Genomic DNA, 21,512 nt, shown 5'->3' on the forward strand with positions numbered 1-21,512 from the left:
TTTAAAGGTCATGTTTTCATCTTGTATTTTTATGCGGCAAACCACCCTATGGATGAAGGGTGGTATACAAATTTAACCAATAATGATAATATGTAAATGGTGGTAATAGATTGGGAGGGGCAGCTAATAACTCAGGAGCTAGAGTCAGGATTCCGGATGACATTAACAGATTGCAGAATTACGCCAAATGAAATTCAGTAGGGGCAAATGTCAGCTTCTACCCATAAGCAGAAAGAACCAGATGTAGAAGTATAAGACAGTGGACACCTGACTTGTCAGTAGTACATGTGAAAAGGATCTAGAGGTCTTGGTGAACCACAACCTGAACATGAGTCAACAGGGTGATGTAGCAGCAAAAGAAAAGGCTAGCACTATTCTAGGGTGCATCAACTGAAGTCTAGGATCCACATCAAGGGAAGTCATAGTCCCACTCTATTCTGCCTTGGTCAGACCACATCTGGAGTCCTGTGTCCAGTTCTGGGCACCACCATTTAAGAAGGATATTGACAAGCTGGGAAATGTACAGAACAATGTGACCAAGATGGTAAAGGACCTGGAAACCAAGCCTGATATGGAATGGTTGAAGGAGCTAAAAAATTGAATTCCTACAAATGCAGAACAGGTATTATTTGGCATCTATAACAGTCCTAGTTCCGCTGATCAAGTGGGCATATATGAGGGTAAGGTAAAAGTAAAAGTAAAGGGACCCCTGACCGTTAAGTCCTGTCGCAAACGACTCTGGGGTTGTGGCGCTCATCTTGCTTTACTGGCCGAGGGAGCCAACGTTTGTCCGCAGACAGTTTTTCCGGGTCATGTGGCCAGCATGACTAAGCCGCTTCTGGCGAAACCAGAGCAGCACACAGAAATGCCGTTTACCTTCCCGCCGGAGCAGTACCTATTTATCTACTTGCACTTTGACTTGCTTTCGAACTGCTACCGTAGGTTGGCAGGAGCTGGGACCGAGCAACAGGAGTTCACCCCATGGCGGGGATTTGAACCGCTGACCTTCCAATCAGCAAGCCCTAGGCTCAGTGGTTTAGACCACAGAGCCACAAAAGGTAAAGGTCCCCTGTACAGTTAAGTCCAGTCAGAGGTGAATACAATGGTACCTCTACTTACATGCCCCTCTTGTTAAGTATCCTTCAGGATACGCACGGAGCAAACCCGGAAGTATATTTCCGTGTTTTGACGCACGCACATGCACAGTAGGGCTCTATCATGTTGCTTGTGTGCACAGAACAGGCACCTCTGATTGCGGAAACCTCGGGATCCAACCGGAGCTCCAGAACGGATCCCGTCCGCAACCGGAGGTATCACTGTATAAAGTTGCGATGCTCATCTCGCTTTCAGGCCGAGGGAGCCAGCGATTGTCCGCAGACAGTTTTCTGGGTCACGTGGCCAGCAGGACTAAACTGCTTCTGATGCAACGGGACACTGTGATGGAAACCAGAGCGCACAGAAATGCCGTTTACCTTCCCGCCATAGCGGTACCTATTTATCTACTTGCACTGGTGTGCTTTCGAACTGCTAGGTTGGTAGGAACTGGGACTGAGCAACGGGAGCTCACCCCGTTGTGGGGATTCGAACCACCGCCCTTCTGAGTGGCAAGCCCAAGAGGCTCAGTGGTTTAGACCACAGCGCCACCCGCTTTATATATGAGGATAAGGCGACCTCGTAGGTGATATGCATTGTGCGCCATCCGCAAACCTTTAAATGATTTCTGAGTGATCAGGGAGAAAGAGTGAGGTGGTCTGAGGTGTCACTTCAGGCAAAGACTTAGTAGAGATTTTCACTGTTGGTATTTGGACCTGTCCCATAAACTCAAGCTGCAAAATCTGCCATCCCAGGCAGCCTAAGTAGGGTGGGATGGGAGCCATTGACGCCACATTTTCCCATCTGGTGGAAACTCATGTGCTCCGTCAATCCAGGAGCTTTCTTTTTGGATGTTGTGCCCAACCCTCTGGATTTGTAATATCGGGATTGGCTTCACCACAAAGGGTTGCCGGAGATTTACTTTAGCAGATGGAGTCAGTGCACTAAATGAGAAGGCCTCTCGCTTGCATTTTGGGGTTCGTTGTGGGGACAGATGGGGGAATTGGACCAGCATCACCCAGAAGCTTGTGCACAGAGTGAATGGCTTGCAGTTCTGTGAAATGGAAGCCTTTTCCGCTTGGGACACCCGGGATCCAGCCATCTGTGAATCGCCCTGAGATCTTATGACGAAGGGCACTATCAATAGTTCAAAGGTGTATACCGGCCCAGTATCCCTGAAGGACCATCTCCACCCCCATTGTTCAGCCCGGACAATGAGGTCCAGTGCCGAGGGCCTTCTGGCGGTTCCCTCCCTGTGAGAAGTGAGGTTACAGGGAACCAGGCAGAGGGCCTTCTTGGTAGTGGCTCCCGCCCTGTGGAACACCCTCCCATCAGATGTCAAGGAAACTATCTGTCAAGGAAACTATCTGAAAACTATCTGAATTTTAGAAGACATCTGAAGGCAGCCCTGTTTAGGGAAGCTTTTAATGTCTGATGTTTTATTGTATTTTTAATATTTTTGGGGAAGCCGCCCATAGTGACTTCCATATTATTATTATTATTATTATTATTATTATTATTATTATTACTGCTACTGCTGCTGCTGCTGCTGCTGCCGCCGCCATGGTAAATGATCGAGTCTTACATATATGGGGTGGGCATGTGCCCCCTGTAAAAGGGCCAATTCCATTCATCTAAGTGGTTGAACAGGCACTTATGGGGCAAGGCGATCTTGTGGGTAAACTGGTGTCCGGAACAAGACGTTTCTGAAAATGAGCATGTGTTTATGTACACATGTACATACTACTACCGTAATTCACTGCATGATCGTCGCCACCGCATAACCATCGCACCCCATTTTTTGGAAATAAAAACAGGCATAAAAAATGTGACGAATATGTGGTGAATTGTGGTACAATGGTGCCTCAGGTTAAGAACTTAATTCGTTCCAGAGGTCCGTTCTTAACCTTAAACAGTTCTTAACCTGAAGCACCACTTTAGCTAATGGGGCCTCCTGCTGCTGCCGCGCCACCACCACACGATTTCTGTTCTCATCCTGAAGCAAAGTTCTTAACCCGAGGTACTATTTCTGGGTTAGGGGAGTCTGTAACCTGAAATGAAACCAGGGCTCATCGCCCTTCTGTCTCTCCATTTTAGGGCCACCTGGACCGAAAGGGGATCAAGGCAACGAAGGGATGGAAGGAGAGCCTGGTCCTCCTGGCTTACCTGGCCTGCAAGGTAAGGCATCATGTGACCCATCAGTGTGCGTCCTGAGTTGGTGCACTGAAGGGGAGGAGAACAGAGCTCAAGTGCAGATTGCACTCCTTCTGACTCACCTAATAATAATATTTTTTTTTTTATACCCCACCTTTCCCAGTTCAGAAAACCGGGCTCAGGGCGGATAAGAACAAATTTAAAACACTTAATTGATACCACAAAAAGCAGCATAAAATACAGTATAAAATGTGAATAGCAATAAATTCAGAATTCAAAAATCAATTTATGGGGGGAAATCCATCCAATAAACATTAGATGATCACCAGGGCTAGCTGGCTAAGATAGTCCTATTTGGGCCAGCGAGGAGTCCAGGGGAGAATTAGCTGTGGGATCCCAGAGCGGGTAATCTTCATAAAAACGAAAGGAAGAGGAATAAAAGATCAGGCTACGTTCAAATTGAAAGCCAGGCAGAATAGCTCTATCTTACAGGCCAGATGGAAAGAGGTTAAATCCTGCAGGGCCCTGGTCTCATGGGACAGAGCATTCCACCAGGTTGGAGCCATCACTGAGAAGGCCCTGGCTCTGGTGGAGGATAGTCTGACTTCCTTAGGGCCCGGGACCTGTAAACTATGGTTATTCATGGACCTTAAGGTCCTCTGTGGGGCATGCCAGGAGAGACGGTCCTGTAAATACGAGGTGCTCTGTTTGCCACAGCTCTGTGTATACTAAATGTCCCAATTCCAGGCATTTTCTTTGGACTTCCTAGAGGAGAGGACTATCGATGACAACTAGCCAACTCTGCCTCCACTGGATAGCAGTGGCTGAAAACTCCTGGAGGTTCTTGAGCTCGTAATCCTGCTTGCAGTTTCCTATAGGCATTTGATTGGCAACTGTAGGAACACTAGCTGAACCACAGACCTGATCCTGCAGGCTCTTTCAATGTCCTTGTTCAAAAGATCTCAGGTAGGAGTTGACAGGCAAGGTGATTCCGCCTGAAACTTTGGAAGGACGTTGATAGCATTGGTCTCCCAGTACGTTTCTGGGCACAATTCAAAGAGTTGGTGCTGACCTTGAAAGCCCTAAATGGCCTCGGTCCAGTATCCCTGAAGGAGCGTCTCTACCCCCATCGTTCTGCCCAGACGCTGAGGTCCAGCTCCGAGGGCCTTCTGGCGGTTCCCTCCCTGCGAGAAGCCAAGTTACAGGGAACCAGGCAGAGGGCCTTCTCAGTGGTGGCACCCGCCCTGTGGAACGCCCTCCCACCAGATGTCAAAGAGAAAAATAAATACCAAACTTTTAGGAGACATCTGAAGGCAGCCCTGTTCAGGGAAGCTTTTAATGTTGAATAGGTTATTGTATTTTAGTGTTGTGTTGGAAGCCGCCCAGAATGGCTGGGGAAACCCAGCCAGATGGGCTGGGTATAAATAATAAATTATTATTATTATAAATTATTATGGTCTAGGTCAGCCTTTCCCAACTTGGTGCCCTGCAGATGTTTGGGGCTACAGAACCCACCGGCCAGCACATCAGAACAAGCATCAGCCATAAGTGCTCAAAAGGTTCTCTCTGAAAGGACCCTGCAAGAGAGTTTATTTTGGCTGCAAAATTCTGCTTGCGGGTTTCTGGTCAGCCGCTGTGAGTGCAGGATGCTAGATTAGATGGACAACCACTGGCCTGATCCTGCTGGATTGCCTTTACACTCTCCTGCTCTTAATGCAGGCTTCACTTTCGCCCTAACAGCTCTTATCCTTTCCGTCTGATCGCAGGCCAGTCGCCCTCCGTGGTTCCATTCAAACAAACAAGAACACTTTCTTCTTCGCTGCCTTCTCCCTTTGCTTGCGGAAGGTCTTGAGTTTACCCTGGCACTGCGTCGCTAACCACTAACCAGATGGCTCCCAGGCAGGAAGCAAAGGGTTAGCCTTAGCAGTGGAGAGGCAGATCTCTCCTCTCGGCTTAAAAGACTTGTGTTGGGGCAGCTATCTCTCTGGGGGGCTCCCTCTCTGGAAGGAAACCTTGGCGCATGCAAAAGGGGGTGCGTGGTGCCGGTATTTTTCAGGGTCTTCTGATCTGTTTTGTGGGTTTGGAGTGAGCCGCTTAAAGTTTCAAGAAACTCCCTTCCCCCCCCCCTCCACCTCCTTCACCGAAACCGCTGTTTGTAGAAGGGAAATTCAATTAAAGCCCTGAAGGAAAACACGATTTTCTAGCTAAGTGGAAGCTTATGTTACGTGCTCTCTGAAAGCTCTTGGCTGGAGGAAAGAGTGCCACCATTAACCACCTGTAATTGCCTGAGATTTCTGGCACGGCGGAGTTATGGGAGAAATGGCCGGGGATGGATTTAGATTTCCTGGGGGCACCCCATTGCCTGGGAGGGGGTGGAACAGAAGAGGATGTCTTGCTGTGGCTGCTTGCTGGGTTTTTATCTTGGGACATGCCCTGTGTGAGGTCCGATTTTAAAGCTGGGATTGGGCTGGGGTGCCCCTGAGCTCTTGCAAAGCTTATCCTGCATTTCCCAGTGTGTCTTCCTCAACTTATGCTCTCGCAGAATTCCAGCGAGCCTGAAGACCATCTAATCCAGCGGTTCTCAACCTGTGGGTCCCCAGATGTTGTTGGACTACAACTCCCATCATCCCTGAGCTCTGACCTTGCTAGCTAGGGGTGATGGGAGTTGTAGGCCAACAACATCTGGGGACCCACAGGCTGAGAAAGGCTGAATCCAACCCCCTGTAATGCAGAAATTTGCAGCTGTTCCATACGGGGACCGAATCTGCATCCTTGGCGTATTCAACATTGCACTCTAACTAACTGAGCTAGTGGTTTGTCTAAGGGCTCAACCACAATTTCCACTTGACCATGCCTAGAAAATATGGCTCTTTAGCGATAAAACAGAACAAACACCAATCTGTGGGAAACCCAAATTCTTCCTTCCTTCCTCCCTCCCTCCCTCCCTTCCTTCCTTCCTTCCTTCCTTCCTTCCTTCCTTCCTTCCTTCCTTATCTGTCATGTTTGTACAGTGGTACCTCTGTTCCGGAGCCCTGTTTGCATCATGAGCAGCATGCAACCTGCGTCTGTGCATCTGCGCATGCGCGGGTCACAATTTGTCGCATCTGAGCATGCGCGTGTTGTCATTCTGAATGTCTGCGCATGCACGAGCAGCGAAACCCAGAAGTAACCCGTTCCGTTACTTCCGGGTCGCCATGGGATGCAACCTGAAAAGATTTAACCCGAAGCGACTTTAACCCGAGGTATGACTGTATTTTGAAAAAAAATATAAAGATTTTTTAAAAGAAAACCCAAATTGTTCGCTCTGAATGAGAGACCACTAAAGATGGGTTGGGGGTGGACAAATGGAAGCAGAGGCAAGATTCAAACTGAGGGCTGGGAAAGACCCCTGCTCCAAACCCTGGATATCTTCTGCCAGGCCCTGGAATGGACAGTTGTGGGGAAAACAGGTCAATGGCCGAGCTCAATTTGAAGCATCTTCCTGTCATCCTTTCAACATTTGACTGGAATCTTCCCTGTTGCCATTGAGATTTTCCCTGTCTGAATGTGTTTCCTGCCACGGATGAGCAGAGCAGAGCCTGGCTTTGATTTAATTTAACTGATTTAATTATCTGTGTGTGGGCTTTGGGGTTTGTTGAATTTTGCAGTCTAGGATTTATCGTTTGTAGGACTGCTTTTATGTTTTTTAACGTTACATTTCCTAGTGCTTGCTCCTAAGATTTTTATGATTGTTATTTTTGTGGCTATTCCACTTAATTCCCGTTAGTATAGTCAGCTTGCCTGTTGGGATTCAGACGGTGCCTGCCGTGCTGCATACCAAATCTTTAAAATGAGAGGTATTTGGAGCCTTTGGGGTTTTGACAATGGCCACCCAAGACCAGTTTAGGTGTAATGAGGCTGACATGAGGCAATTTGACTGCCGGGAGACTGTCATGGAGGAAAAAAGAGCAGTCCTTATGGCTTCCATTGGCCCAAACCCAAGTGCATATTCACCGTATCCTAAGGAAGGTGCAGCTCATCGGCCCATTTAAAGCAAATTTCTCCAAGGCCAAGGCCAGCACAGTTACTGATAAATCCACCACTATATATCCGTGGTAAAATCCATCCACAGTCTGCTAAGGGGCCTCAAGATCAGGAAGGAATCCCCCAAAATGCTGAGAGGCAGCCCGAGCTCCAAGTATCTGGGGAAAGAAGAACAAGCTCGACCAACCTCGTCTCCCTGTTTTAATTCCGGTTTGTTCTTATAACTTTTGAATTTTTTTTGCCATTTTAAAAGTGCTGGATAGATTGTTGTTGTTTAGTCGTTTAGTCGTGTCCGCCTCTTCGTGACTCCCTGGACCAGAGCACGCCAGGCCCTCCTGTCTTCCACTGCCTCCCACAGTTTGGTCAAACTCCTGCTGGCAGTGGCGTAGCGTGGGGGTGCAGGGGGGGCCGGCCGCACTGGGCGCAACATCTGGGGGTTAGGGAAATCCATGGGTTAGGGGCGCAAATCCATGGGTTAGGGGGCGCAAATTACTTGCCTTGCCCCGGGTGCTGATAACCCATGCTACGCCACTGCCTGCTGGTAGCTTCGAAAACTCTGTCCCACCATCTCGTCCTCCGTCGTCCCCTTCTCCTTGTGCCCTCCATCTTTCCCAACATCAGGGTCTTTTCCAGGGAGTCTTCTCTTCTCATGAGGGGGCCAAAGTCTTGGAGCCTCAGCTTCAGGATCTGTCCTTCCAGTGAGCACTCAGGGCTGATTTCCTTCAGAATGGAGAGGTTGGATCTTCTTGCAGTCCATGGGACTCTCAAGAGTCTCCTCCAGCACCAGAATTCGTGGGGTCCATGGGGTCACGAATAGGCGGATATGACTAAACGACTAAACAACAAAGATCCCTCCCTCCTCACAGAGGCCTGTAGCTGGATCCGGCTATGAGGGATCACCAAAGAGAAAAGAGGTCAACTACTCCTGTGCTTCCACCAGCTTCTCCCCAGCAAAAGCCACTACGTATTCCAAGCGGAGCAGACAGGAATCTAGACGAGATTAAAATTTGTACCAGGATTCACTTCGGCTCCTCGCAACTGCCTCTCGGGGGATGAATGTCTCATCTCTCCTCTTAATAGATCGTTGTGCATCTTAGCAGGCCTTGCTCCTGTCAGAAGTGATCTGCCCTAAGGAAAGGATCCTTCCCACGCTCAGGAGATTAAGAGCTGAGTGGCCTTAGCATCTTATCTCATTGACATCCACAGAGCGGGAGGCTCTCCAAGAAACTGTCATCCCCTCGCAATTTAGAGAAAGCCGACATCGATCGTACCTCTGGGCACTGAGTCCGGTAATGTTGTGTTAACGTAAAGTTGGAAAAGAGACTCTAAACTATCCAGATTCCTGGCCGTGCTCTAAATGAGCTGTTACCGCGCGAGGAAAAGGTCTCAAAGCCGCCGCAGGGCTGCCTCATTGAAAACATATGCCTGCCGCCCCCCAGGATCTTGGCAAATGGGACGGCAGGCTGCAGTTAGTGGGTGAGACAGTGTGGCATAGTGGTAGTTGCGCCTGGGCCTTGGAGAGACCAGGGTTTGAATCTCGCCCCTCAGCCATGAAGCTCAGAGAGAGACCTTGGGCCAGGCTCTGCCTCTCAGGCTAACCTACCTGACAGGGTTGTTGTGAGAATTACATGAAGGGGAGGGCGATGCCTGGCACCTTGAGCTCTGCGAGGAAAAAGGCAGGATATAAATGCAATGAAGAAATGCAATGAATGCAATAATAATAATAATAATAATAATAATAATAATAATAATAATAAATAATAGTTTATTATTATTTATACCCCGCCCATCTGGCTGGGTTTCCCCAGCCACTCTGGGCGGCTTCCAACAAAACACTAAAATACAATAACCTATTAAACATTAAAAGCTTCCCTAAACTGGGCTGCCTTCAGATGTCTTCTAAATGTCAGGTAGTTGTTCTTCTCTTTGACATCTGGTGGGAGGGCGTTCCACAGGGCGGGCGCCACCACCGAGAAGGCCCTCTGCCTAGTTCCCTGTAACTTGGCTTCTCGCAGCGAGGGAACCACCAGAAGGCCCTCGGAGCTGGACGTCTGTGTCCGGGCTGAATGATGGGGGTGGAGATGCTCCTTCAGGTATACTGGGCCGAGGCAGTTTAGGGCTTTAAAGGTGAGCACCAACACTTTGAATTGTGCTCGGAAATGTACTGGGAGCCAATGTAGGTCTTTCAAGACCAGTGTTATGTGGTCTCGGCGGCCACTCCCAGTCACCAGTCTAGCTGCCGCATTCTGGATTAGTTGTATTTTTCGGGTCACCTTCAAAGGTAGCCCCACACAGAAAGAAATTAGTGGGGGAGAAGTAAACACCAGAATGCAGTCTCATAACCCCAAGTTTCAACTGCCCCATTTGCGTTGAGGCAGGTGGGCTCCTTCCACCTGGAGAAGGTACTTCTGTAGATGATCTGAAGACAGAACTCAAGTGGGCGTGAGATTCTGGCAGCCAACGTCTCTCGTTATTTATGCTGTTTTAAATGTGCATTTTATATTTGACTTCACTTAGCAATGGTGGGGTTTCCCCAAAAAATATTTAAGATTTTTGGGGGGTTAACTTCGTTTGTGTTGCATATGTATTCTGTAGTTGACTTCCTTTGTAATGTTTTATTTTGAAATCTTTAAGAGAATATTTTAGTTTTCTGTTAATTATGTTGCTTTGACTCTATACTCTATATTTGACTTTCCTCAGATTGTTTTGTTGATGTTTTAATGTGCTGTAAACTGCTTTGAGATTTTTCTTGAATATATAAAGCAGTAAAGAAATGAAATTAATGATGATGATGATGCAGAGAGGCTAAAATGATCCCAGTGATCAGGATACTACATTTACAAGCCAATCTGCTAAGTTTGCAAAATTGATTCTCATGGAATCATAGAATCATGGACTTCTGCTTCTAATATGCAATTATTGTGCCCACGTCTGCTCAGAGGTCAGTCCTGGGACTGCAGCCGCAATTTGCAAATGCAACGAGAAGACTCTCATGACTGACATATGTAACTTGCAAGGTTCCATTTGGATTTTAAAAATAGGGTGAGATAGACCCTCTGCAGGTTTCGCCTGGTTGGGATCCCACTTCTTTTCCTGAGCTTAGCAAAAGGCAGCGTTAGAGTTAGAGTTTGTTTTTCTCATTTGTTTTTCAAACTTGGAGCAAAAATCTTTCTCACAGACTCATGGTTGCATGGCGAGTTTCTACAGCCCCCACCCACCCACCCAGTGGAAATAAAGACTCAAGACACAATTATTAAGGTTAATGGGCTAAAAAAGGCCACAACTTTATTGGTTACAGGTGATCAGCGGTATTAGCTTAGGCATTGGTCCTAACCGACTATATCCGACTTCAGCCCGTCCGCTTGAAGACCGGGAAGGGTTAACCACCAGTAGGGGGAGTCCTGTTGATGCACATCAACTAGGAACTCCTCCGGGGGTCACTGCTGGGGGGCGTGCCTTGGGCCCTCACCTCTATAGGCTTCGGACAGGGCCACGGCCCCCAGAATCCTTTATCGGACTACCCTTCAATATGTGGGACAGGTGATGGCACTGCCTCCCCTCTTCCATCTATAGAACAATACCAATGCCTAACCGCCAATACCCAGAAAGTTGTGACGATTTGCTACAAGGTAGGCGAAAGCCAAGTGGCTGGTGCCAATTTGCCAAGTGGGAAAATTCCTACCAGGTCCCTCAATGGTGACCAACCAAGGTCCATAGCAAGGTCAAGGAACAAAAACCTTATAGGGCGGGAGGGTGGGGAAAGCAGGAACAGCTGGCAGGCGGGAAAAGAGGGAGATTCCCGGCCGCTTCCTGCCTTAAATAGAGCAGGCCACGCCCCCAGATCCAGCTGATTGGCTGGCCAGGAGGTGACGCGGCCGGGGATTCCCCCAATCACACGGGGGTGCCGTGACGCCCGCAACACCACCTCCTCTGCAGGGCGGAAGTGGCTTTGTTTGTCTAGTCATCCCTTAAGTCATAAATTCATGCAGCGATGGGATCCTGCACATTTTCTCTGTCTGGGGCTGAAGAGAGTTGAAGTTCAGCAATATCAGGAAGGTCACAGGCTCTCCATAAGTTTTATAACCTTGGCAGAATTTGGGGTGTGGAGACAGGAGAGCCTCCAGGTTTTGGTTCTTGTTGTTCACCATTGAAACCATAGTGTTAACGGAGAAATCCGAGGGCTCCCTTGGGCAAAAACAAAGACACCAACCAGGATAACTTGGAGCAAAACAGCAGCCTGTAGGCTTGGCCTTTATTGGATACTGTCACAACAGGACTCCCACCCGCAACAAGATGAGGCAAAAGGGAAGTCCAGAACAAAAGAAGACGCCAACTTTTATTAGTTACTAATCCCCCAAACTACACCCCTAAGACTACATCACACCTACATCACAGAAAGGAGGGGTTGAGGGAGGAGTTGTGGAAGTAACCTGAGTATCTTGTCACCTGGCTGGTTCCCTTCTCCCCCCCTCCCCATGAGTCATTTCCAGAGGACAAAAGGGAGTTGGCAGTTTCCTGCCCCCAGAGGGAAGAGCTGATTATTGTCCTTTGTTCCAGTCCTGAATGCACTCCTATATGCAAGTTCTTTGTGATCTTGATGGTCTTCTGTCTAGGACCATCAGGGTTGGCATAGCAACTGGGCAGGGCTCCTGTGGATGTGCTGGTATGCTCAAGGGATTATGGCTGGCCTGTATCAAACCTTCCCCATTTTGTAGTCCTTCCTTCATGGAGTAAATAAAAGTGGAGCGGTGCAGATCCGATGTATGGTTGATTTTCTATGAATTTATAACAGAAGCGTAGCGTATGTCGGGTGGCGCTGTGGGTAAAACCTCAGCGCCTAGGACTTGCCGATCGTCAGGTCGGCGGTTCGAATCCCCGCAGCGGGGTGAGCTCCCATTGCTCGGTCCCATCGCCTGCCAACCTAGCAGTTCGAAAGCACCCCCGGGTGCAAATAGATAAATAGGGACCGCTTACTAGTGGGAAGGTAAACGGCGTTCCGTGTGCTGCGCTGGCTCGCCAGATGCAGCTTGTCACGCTGGCCACGTGACCCGGAAGTGTCTGCGGACAGCGCTGGCCCCCGGCCTCTTAAGCGAGATGGGTGCACAACCCTAGAGTCGGACACGACTGGCCCGTATGGGCAGGGGTACCTTTACCTTGAGAGCCAGTGTGGTGTAGTGGTTAAGAGCGGTAGTCTCTAATCTGGGGAACCGGGTTCACGTCTCCGCTCCTCCCCATGCAGCTGCTGGGTGACCTTGGGCCAGTCACACGTCTCTGAAGTCTCTCAGCCCCACTCACCTCACAGAGTGTTTGTTGTGGGGGAGGAAGGGAAAGGAGAATGTTAGCCGCTTTGAGACTCCTGAAAGGGAGTGAAAGGCGGGATATCAAATCCAAACTCTTCTTCTTCTTCTTCTTTACCTAGCGTATGTTGTGTGTGTGTTGAGTTTCTACAAACTGAATGATTGGAGGGGGGGTTTCCTGCGACAATAGCATGCAATTTCATGAGGAGCGCACCGGATCCTGACTCTTGCGGGCCTGACTTTTCCTTCTTTTCTTTCTGAATCTAGGATTCCCCGGCGAAAGAGGACCTATGGGGCAGCGTGGGCTAAAGGGCGACAAGGGAGACGTTGGCCCACGAGGGATGCCTGGCCCACATGGAGTTGCAGGTACGATGCGCTGTTTCGAAGGGTCCGAATGTCTTCCTCACTTGCATTCAGAGGAATCAGCACAGCAGTGCATGCCAACATTAGAATCTCAGAAGTGTGGAACTGGAAAGGAACCTGAGGGTCATCTAGTCCGACCCCCTCCAAAGCAGGAATCACAGCTCAAGAATCCATGGCCATCCAACCTCTGCTTAAAAACCTCCAGGAAAGGAGGTCTACAACCTCCTAAGGGAGTCTGTTCCACTGTCAAACAGTTCTTAGCGTTAGAAAGTTCTTCCTGATACTTAGTCAGAATCTCCTTTCTTGCAAGCCAGCGGTTCGAGCACAATTCAAAGTGTTGGCGCTGACCTTTAAAGCCCTAAACAGCCTCAGTTCAGTAGACCTGAAGGAGCGTCTCCATTCCCATCATTCTGCCTGGACACTGAGGTCCAGCCCCGAGGGCCTTCTGGCAGTTCCCTCACTGCGAGAAGTGAGGTTGCAAGGAACCAGGCAGAGGGCCTTCTCAGTGGTGGCGCCCGCCCTGTGGAACATCTCCCACACCAGGTGCCAAGGAGATAAACAACTACCAGACTTTTATCATAGAATCATAGAATCATAGAGTTGGAAGAGACCACAAGGGCCATCGAGTCCAACCCCCTGCCAAGCAGGAAACACCATCAGAGCACTCCTGACATATGGTTGTCAAGCCTCTGCTTAAAGACCTCCAAAGAAGGAGACTCCACCACACTCCTGGGCAGCAAATTCCACTGTCAAACAGCTCTTACATCTTTAGAAGACATCTGAAGGCAGCCCTGTTTAAGGAAGCTTTTAATGTTTAATAGGTTATTGTATTTTAGTGTTCTGTTGGAAGCCTCCCAGAGTAGCTGGGGAAACCCAGCCAGATGGGCAGGGTATAAATAATAAATTATTATTATTATTATTATTATTATTATTATTATTATTATTATTACCCTCCAGAGCAGGAGAAAACAAGCTTGCTCCATCTTCCACGTGACAGCCCTTAAGCTATTTGAAGGTGACTCTCCTATCTCCTCTCAGTCTCTTCTTTCTGAGGCTAAAGGTAAAGGTAAAAGTAAAGGGACCCCTGACCGTTACGCCCAGTCATGGATGACTCTGGGGTTGCGGTGCTCATCTCGCTTTACTGGCCGAGGGAGCCGGCGTACAGCTTCCGGGTCATGTGGCCAGCATGACTAAGCCGCTTCTGGCGAACCAGAGCAGTGCACGGAAACTCCATTTACCTTCCCGCCGGAGAGGTACCTACTTATCTACTTGCACTTTGACGTCCTTTCGAACTGCTGGGTTGGCAGGAGCAGGGACCGAGCAACGGGAACTCACTCCGTCGCGGAGATTCAAACCGCTGACCTTCTGATCGGCAAGCGCCACCACAGCGGCACCACAGCGCCACCCGCATCCCCTTTCCCTAGCTAAATATACCCAACTCCTTCAACCATTCCTCATAAGTCTTAGTTTCTAGACCCTTGATCCTCTTGGTTGCCCTCCTCTGCACACCTTCCAGCTTGTCCACATCCTTTGAAACTGGGCTACCCAGAACCTTTTCATTTTCACATTTGGATTTTTGAGTGAGGGGCACGTGCCCCAGTCCCCCCAGTCACTTCAATTCCCCCTTCCAGGAATGATCTCCCACAGAGAAAGAGAAAGTGTGCACAGATGCCATTTCCCCCATGGTGTCTGGGTAGAATAATAGAATTGTAGAGTTGGAAGGGAAACCCCAAGGTCATCTAGTCCAACCCCGTGCCTTGCAGGAATCTCAGATTAAGAGGGCTGGCTAAAAGTCATCTTCCATGGAATTAATTTGACCCTTAAACAAGACAGATGGTACAAAGAGGAGGAAGTGAGAAGGAAGGCTGTTCTTCCAACTTTTTAAGGGAGACACAGGTAACCACCCTCACCAGGTCATAACCAGTTAAAGGGAAAGACCCCAAGGATGCCATGATGGTAGTTTGACAACAAAAAAGCATGTTGACAAGTTGGGTTATGTTCAGAGGAAGGCCTGTGTAGGCATCATAGGTGTTCTCCATCAATTGATACTCTTCTTTTTTTCAAAACAATTTATTCATTTTATAACACAACTAAACAGCACAAACAGAAAAACAAACAATACAAACAAGTTCTTGTCTTATCCTTATTTTTTCTAAACATTAGGTGGGCTTCCCCAAGTCCCCCCTATCTGATTTTCATTTTACCTCTTCTTTAGCAGTTTACATATATCATAATTTCTAACCATTTTCTTTTATCACGCTTACTTTTACCATAAAAATCTTCACATTTTATCACTTACAAATAATACTATTTTAAAATACACTATCTTCTACTTCTAACCCTACAGCCTGTATCCACTTCCAAAGCTATTCTAAGATTTAAATATTAACATATTTTTTTCAAATATTATTTAAACTTCTTCCAATCTTCTTCCACCGTCTCTTCTCTCTGGTCTCGGAGTCTCCCAGTCAGTTTGGCAAGCTCCATAGAGTCCTCCATCAATTTATCTACTCCAATTTTTATCCTCTGTCTCCAGTGGGAATGAGTTCCACAGTCTAACTCTGTTCTGTGTGAAGAAATCTGTCCCAAACCTTCCAAAATTCAGCTTCATTGAATGGCCACAAATTCTAGAGTGAACCCGCCCCTGTTAACCTCTTTGAAAATGCCGCCTCGCTTAAATTTTTGCTCTGAATTATCAGCCCTTTACGTACCAAATGTTTACATGCTTTTTTGCATATGCGCCGCAGATATTGCGGGACCCTTCATTTCCTACCCCCCCCCCAAAGTTCGCCTAAAAAGCACACACACCCCCATGCCCCCTGGCCCAAATTCCTGGCTCCTGTTTCCTGTTGGCTTTGAGCCCGGCATGTATGAGCTGCCTTCACGCTGCGCCTCTCGCCATTTGAGTCTCATTAGCCCCCCTTGCCCCCCAAAGCCCCCTCCTCCTCCAACCTCCCGCATTGCGGCGTTTTGATCCTTGGGCAGCTTGTCGGAATAGTTTAGCGGGATGGGAAACAGCCTTGGTCTGGGGCCTGTCTGTGAGATCTTCCCATAGATACGGGAATAAAAACTATTAGGAAGAGGGGAAGAATCACTTCTCCTTGGGTTGGTGAATTTTAGAGGGGTCCTCCCCTCTCCCTTTGTGCTTTTTCAGAAGCCTTCGCCAATTGTTCCTGTTGTTTATATCACGCTTTTCTTCCAAGGAAAGCCAAGGAGACCTACATAGTTCTCTTTCCCCTCCCCATTCTATCTTCACAACAACCTTGCGAGGTAGGATTCTGCAGAGTTGGGAAAGGCTCAGGAAAGGGCCACCCAAATTATCAAGAAAATGAAGAAAGGTTGAGACTTTTTATAGAAAAGGCAAGTAAGAGGTGCCGTGATAAGAAGTTTATAAAATTATTCTTAGCCTGGGGGAAGCAAAGAGAGAACAATTATTAGCCTGCTCTCAAAACGCTAGGACTTGTGAACATCCCACAGAGGCTGAATGGTGTTAACCTGTGGAACTCACCCCCACAGGATAGCCACCAACTGCGATGGTTTGAAAAGAGGATTTGATAAATTTATGGAGAAGAATCACACAATGGTTATGCTCTGCTTCCACATTGAAAGCAGTGATGCTTCTGAACCCCAGTTACTGGAAACCCCAGAAAGAAAGTTGTCTCTTCTACATAAATCCCACTTGAGGGTTGATGGTCACTGAGAACAGGATGTTGGACTAAATGATCCAAGAGGCTCCTCATATTCAAAACTTGCTTTGAAAGAAATACCAATAGAATGCAGCCTTGTAGCACAATCCTGAGCATAATTACTTGGGAATGTGTCCTGCTGTGTTCGGAAATGGGCAATAATAATAATAATAATAATAATAATAATAATTTAAAAAAATAAAAAATGCTCCCAACGACTGGAGCCTTTACTGTCCTCCTTCTTAAATCCTTGCCTAAATAGGAAGGCTGTGCCCAGTCTTCAGAAAAAGGCTTAAACTCTTAAAGAGGAATAATAATAATAATAATAATAATAATAATAATAATAATAATAATAATAATAATTTATTTGTCCCCCACCCATCTGGCTGGGTCAACCCAGCCACTCTGGGCGGCTTCCAACAACGATTAAAAATACATTAAAATGTCACACATTAAAAGTTTCCCTTAACAGGGCTGCCTTCAGATGTCTTCTAAAAGTCTGGTGGTGGTTGTTCTCTTTGACATCTGATGGGAGGGCGTTCCACAGGGCGGGTTCCACCACCGAGAAGGCCCTCTGCCTGGTTCCCTGTAACTTGGCTTCTCACAGAGAGGGAGCCGCCAGAAGGCCCTCGGAGCTGGACCTCAGTGTCCGGGCAGAACGATTGGGGTGGTGATGCTCCTTCAGGTTTACTGGACTGAGGCCACCAACTCTGATGTCTTTTAAATGGGATCAGAAAAAGTCATGAAGGTGAGGTACCTTCGTCAGTGCTTCTTGTTGATGAATGAACACTTGGTTGCTGGTTTTGTTGTTGTTTAGTCGTTTAATCATGTCCAACTCTTCGTGACCCCCCTGGACCAGAGCACGCCAGGCACTCCTGTCCTCCACTGCCTCCCGCAGTTTGGTCAAACTCATGTTCATGGCTTCAAGAACTCTGTCCCACCATCTCATCCTCTGTCGTCCCCTTCTCCTTGTGCCCTCCGTCTTCCCCAACATCAGGGTCTTTTCCAGGGAGTCTTCTCTTCTCATGAGGTGGCCAAAGTCCTGGAGCCTCAGCTTCACGATCTGTCCTTCCAGTGAGCACTCAGGGCTGATTTCCTTCAGAATGGAGAGGTTTGATCTTCTTGCAGACCATGGGACTCTCCAGAGTCTCCTCCAGCACCATAATTCAAAAGCATCCATACTTCAGCGATCAGCCTTCTTGATGGTCCAGCTCTCACTTCCATACATCACTACTGGGAAAACCAGAGCTTGAACTATACAGACCTTTGTTGGCAAAGTGATGTCTCTCCTTTTTAAGATGCTGTCTAGGTTTGTCATTGCTTTTCTCCCCAGAAGCAGGCGTCCAATACAAATATTAAATCCCTCTAAGATAGAGAACTCTTCACATCTCCCCAGCTAGCTACCTGTATCCACCACAGAGACTGGAGAATTGGTTTCATCAACGCATCCTGGAACAGCGCCAGGGGAAGACATGATTCCCCCCCCCCATATTTTTCTCCTGGACATAAATTGGGGGTCTCCCATTTTGGCAAAACTGTTCACATACATAAATATAACTGGAGACACCTCTCTAGAGTGGTATGCCAGTAGAGTTGTGCCAATCTTCAAGAAAAGTGACCCCTCAGACCCTCACAATTATAGACCTCTTAGCCCTCTGGACTTGTAGCAGCCACTGAGAGCCTTGTGCCCCATGAATTTGTCTCATCCTCTTTTAAAGGCATGAAGGTTGGTGAGCATCACTGCCTCCTGTGGCCAGGAGTTCCATAGTTTAATTCTTGTGCTGTTTGAAGGATGTTCTGTTCTCTGTCCTGAACTTTCCAACATGCAGCTTCCCTGGATGTTCATCTTGTCCCATGGTTCCCAATCTGCCTGACAGGGGGGGCAATTTGATATTTAGGGGCATGGCAATTTGGAAGCTTGTTTAGGTCACGTTAATGGCCTTTTGGCTTCCTCCATGTGAGTAGAAGTTTAATTTTTGAATAATAAGAATTACCATATTTTCCCGTGTATAAGACTAGCGTTTTCCCGCTAAAAAAGAATGTCAAAAATTAGGGGGCGTCTTATACAGTCATACCTTGGGTTAAAGTCGCTTCAGGTTGAGCGTTTTCAGGTTACGCTCCATGGCGACCCAGAAGTAACAGAACGGGTTACCTCCGGGTTTCACCCCTTGCACATGCGCAGATGCTCAAAATGACATCATGTGCATGTGCAGAAGCAGCGAATCGTGACCCGCGCACGCGCAGACATGCAGACACGGGTTGTGTTCTGCTCTGGGTGCTAACGGTGCTCCGGAATGGATCCCATTCGCCTTCCAGAGGTACACGGATACATCTTTTCCCCATTTTCTTAAATCTGAGTACCCCAAAATAGGGTATTTATGAGTACCCCATGTCTTATACATGGGGGCGTCTTATAGACACAAAAATACGGTATATGTCACAAGGGGGGGGGGGAATCAGGATTTTAGAGATGATAGGTTACGAACCACTGATCTAGTCCAACCCCCAGCACAGGTCTCTCCTGAGTGGAAAATGCTGGTGTGCTCATAGCTTCCTCACTTAACCATCATAGCTTCCTCACTTAACCATCAGGCATCAGCTCCTTTGTGTAAATAATTTGGTCTGTTTTGCAGGGAGGGGATTTGTTGTCATCTCATTTTCGGTTGCCCTGCTTTCAAAATGAGAGTATTAGTGTGTTAGCTCACATCCTGTGAGTGTGAACCAGATAAGCGTTTTTGCGCCGTTCGCGGTGATCGAAAACAGCCATCGCTTGGAAAGATGAACTTTCTTTGTAAATCGACCTTGGCTAGCGCCTCCGAGCAAGTTAGAAGGAGCCCCATTCTGTCCATTCCCCATCTAATCTGTCTTGGGGGGATGGAGAAGGAGATAAAGCTTTCTGGAAACGAAAGAGCCTCGCCGACTGCCGGCCCCCCGTGCCAAGGCAAACGGAGACGGGTAGCACCAAGGAGCCAAGATAAACTTTCCTCCTAACAAGGGAATCGAACCGCCTTGGCCACAGAGAGTTTCCCAGGCAAGAGGAGGGAGATGCTGGATGGGCAACAGAGTGGGGAGCCTTGGCAGAGACGATGGCCTGCTTGCCTAGACCAGCCTTCCCCAACCTGGTGCCCTCCAGATGTTTTGAATTCGCCACATGTTTTCTGGGCACCACAATTTAAGAAAAATGTTGGCAAGCTGGAAGGTGTGCAGAGGAGGGAGACCAAGGTGACCAGTTGTCTGGAAGCCAAACATGATGAGGAACGGTTGAAGGATCTGGGGACGTTTAGCCTGGAAAAAACTAGACTGAGAGGAGATAGGAGAGCCTTCTTCAAATATCTCAAACATGGAAGGTAGAACAAGCTTTTTTTCTGCTGCTCTGAAGAGTAGGACTCGAACCCATGGCTTCAAGTTGCAAGAAAGGAGATTCTGACTATACATCAGGAAGTCCTTTCTGAAGGAAAGAGGTTCTTCAGCAGTGGAACAGTCTTCCACAAGCAGTGGTGGACTCTCCTTCCTTGGAGGTTTTTAAGCAGAGATTGGATGGCATTCTGCCATGGATTCTTGAGCTGTGATTCTAGCCTTGAAGGGGGTTGGACTAGATGACCCCTGAGGTCCCCTCCAACTCTACAATTCTATGACAAAAAACTGCAGGGCGCCAGGTTGTGAAAGAGCATCCTAGATGTCCTTCTCAAATTTTGAAACTATTCACTTTTTCATTTCCTGGGATTTTCAATATTTATTTATTCAAAAGTGATCCAATTCATTGTACTTAAGAGTACTTTTCAAGCACTCTGGTCTGTGATAAAGATCCATCCCCTAGCAGGCTGCTTGTGCACTGGAATATGAAACAGATTGGTGGTCCCCAAAACTTCTGAGCCTGCGGCGAGCATTTGGGAAACTGAGAGAACATCGTGGAGTACAGTCATGATCTCAGGGGCCAGCCACGAATCCTCACCACCTCTAGAGGGTTGAGAGAAAGCCCTGAATCCGAAGGCCTGAGGAACTTCTGGCAGTCAGTGCAGACAATATGGAGGTGGGTGGCTGAGCGTCCTATAAAAACACCTGCTTCTTGGAAGAAAAGTGATGACAAACCTAGACAGCATCTTCAAAAGCAGAGACATCACCTTGCCAACAAAGGTCCGTATAGTTCAAGCTATGGTTTTCCCAGTAGTGATGTATGGAAATGAGAGCTGGACCATAAAGAAGGCTGATCATCAAAAAATTGATGCTTTTGAATTATGGTGCTGGAGGAGACTCTTGAGAGTCTCCATTCTGAAGGAAACCAGCCCTGAGTGCTCCCTGGAAGGACAGATCCTGAAGCTGAGGCTCCAATACTTTGGCCACCTCATGAGAAGAGAAGACTCCCTGGAAAAGACCCTGATGTTGGGAAAGATGGAGGGCACAAGGAGAAGGGGATGACAGAGGACGAGATGGTGGGACAGTGTTCTCGAAGCTACCAGCATGAGTTTGACCAAACTGTGGGACGTTTTTCAGTGTATCTGAGGAAGTGTGCATGCACACGAAAGCTCATACCAAGAACTGACTTAGTTGGTCTTTAAGGTGCTACTGGAAGGAATTTTTTTTGTTTTGACTATGGCAGACCAACACGGCTACCTATCTGTAACTCAAACTGTGGGAGGCAGTGGAAGACAGGACGGCCTGACGTGCTCTGGTCCAGGGTGTCACAAAGAGTCAGACACGACTGAACGACTAAACAACAACAATATTTGTATTCCTCTTTCCCAACAATAAATGTTGAGCTCGAAACAGAACATAATAACCACACGAACATCCTGGATCCTAGAATGCCTTGTTTTTTGTGTGCAAGTCAGCTAGCTCCGTGAGAGCTTGGGACCAAAAAACAAATGTCCCCCTTTTGATCAGCGGAATGTTGGAGGGT

General features: G+C 47.8%; 1 protein-coding gene across 1 annotated transcript in view; it reads left to right on the top strand.

The window, feature by feature from the left end:
* SCARA5 (scavenger receptor class A member 5) overlaps positions 1–21,512 on the top strand; it is a 108,179-nt gene that overhangs the window by 58,898 nt on the left and 27,769 nt on the right. Inside the window, exons 5-6 of the mRNA XM_083733572.1 lie at positions 3,190–3,270; positions 12,834–12,932. Of these exons, the coding sequence (XP_083589698.1) occupies positions 3,190–3,270; positions 12,834–12,932 (180 nt within the window). The remainder of the gene's footprint in view (positions 1–3,189; positions 3,271–12,833; positions 12,933–21,512) is intronic.

Source organism: Podarcis gaigeae (assembly GCF_964106915.1).
Source record: "Podarcis gaigeae genome assembly, chromosome: 3".
NCBI classification, from domain to species: Eukaryota; Metazoa; Chordata; class Lepidosauria; order Squamata; family Lacertidae; genus Podarcis; species Podarcis gaigeae.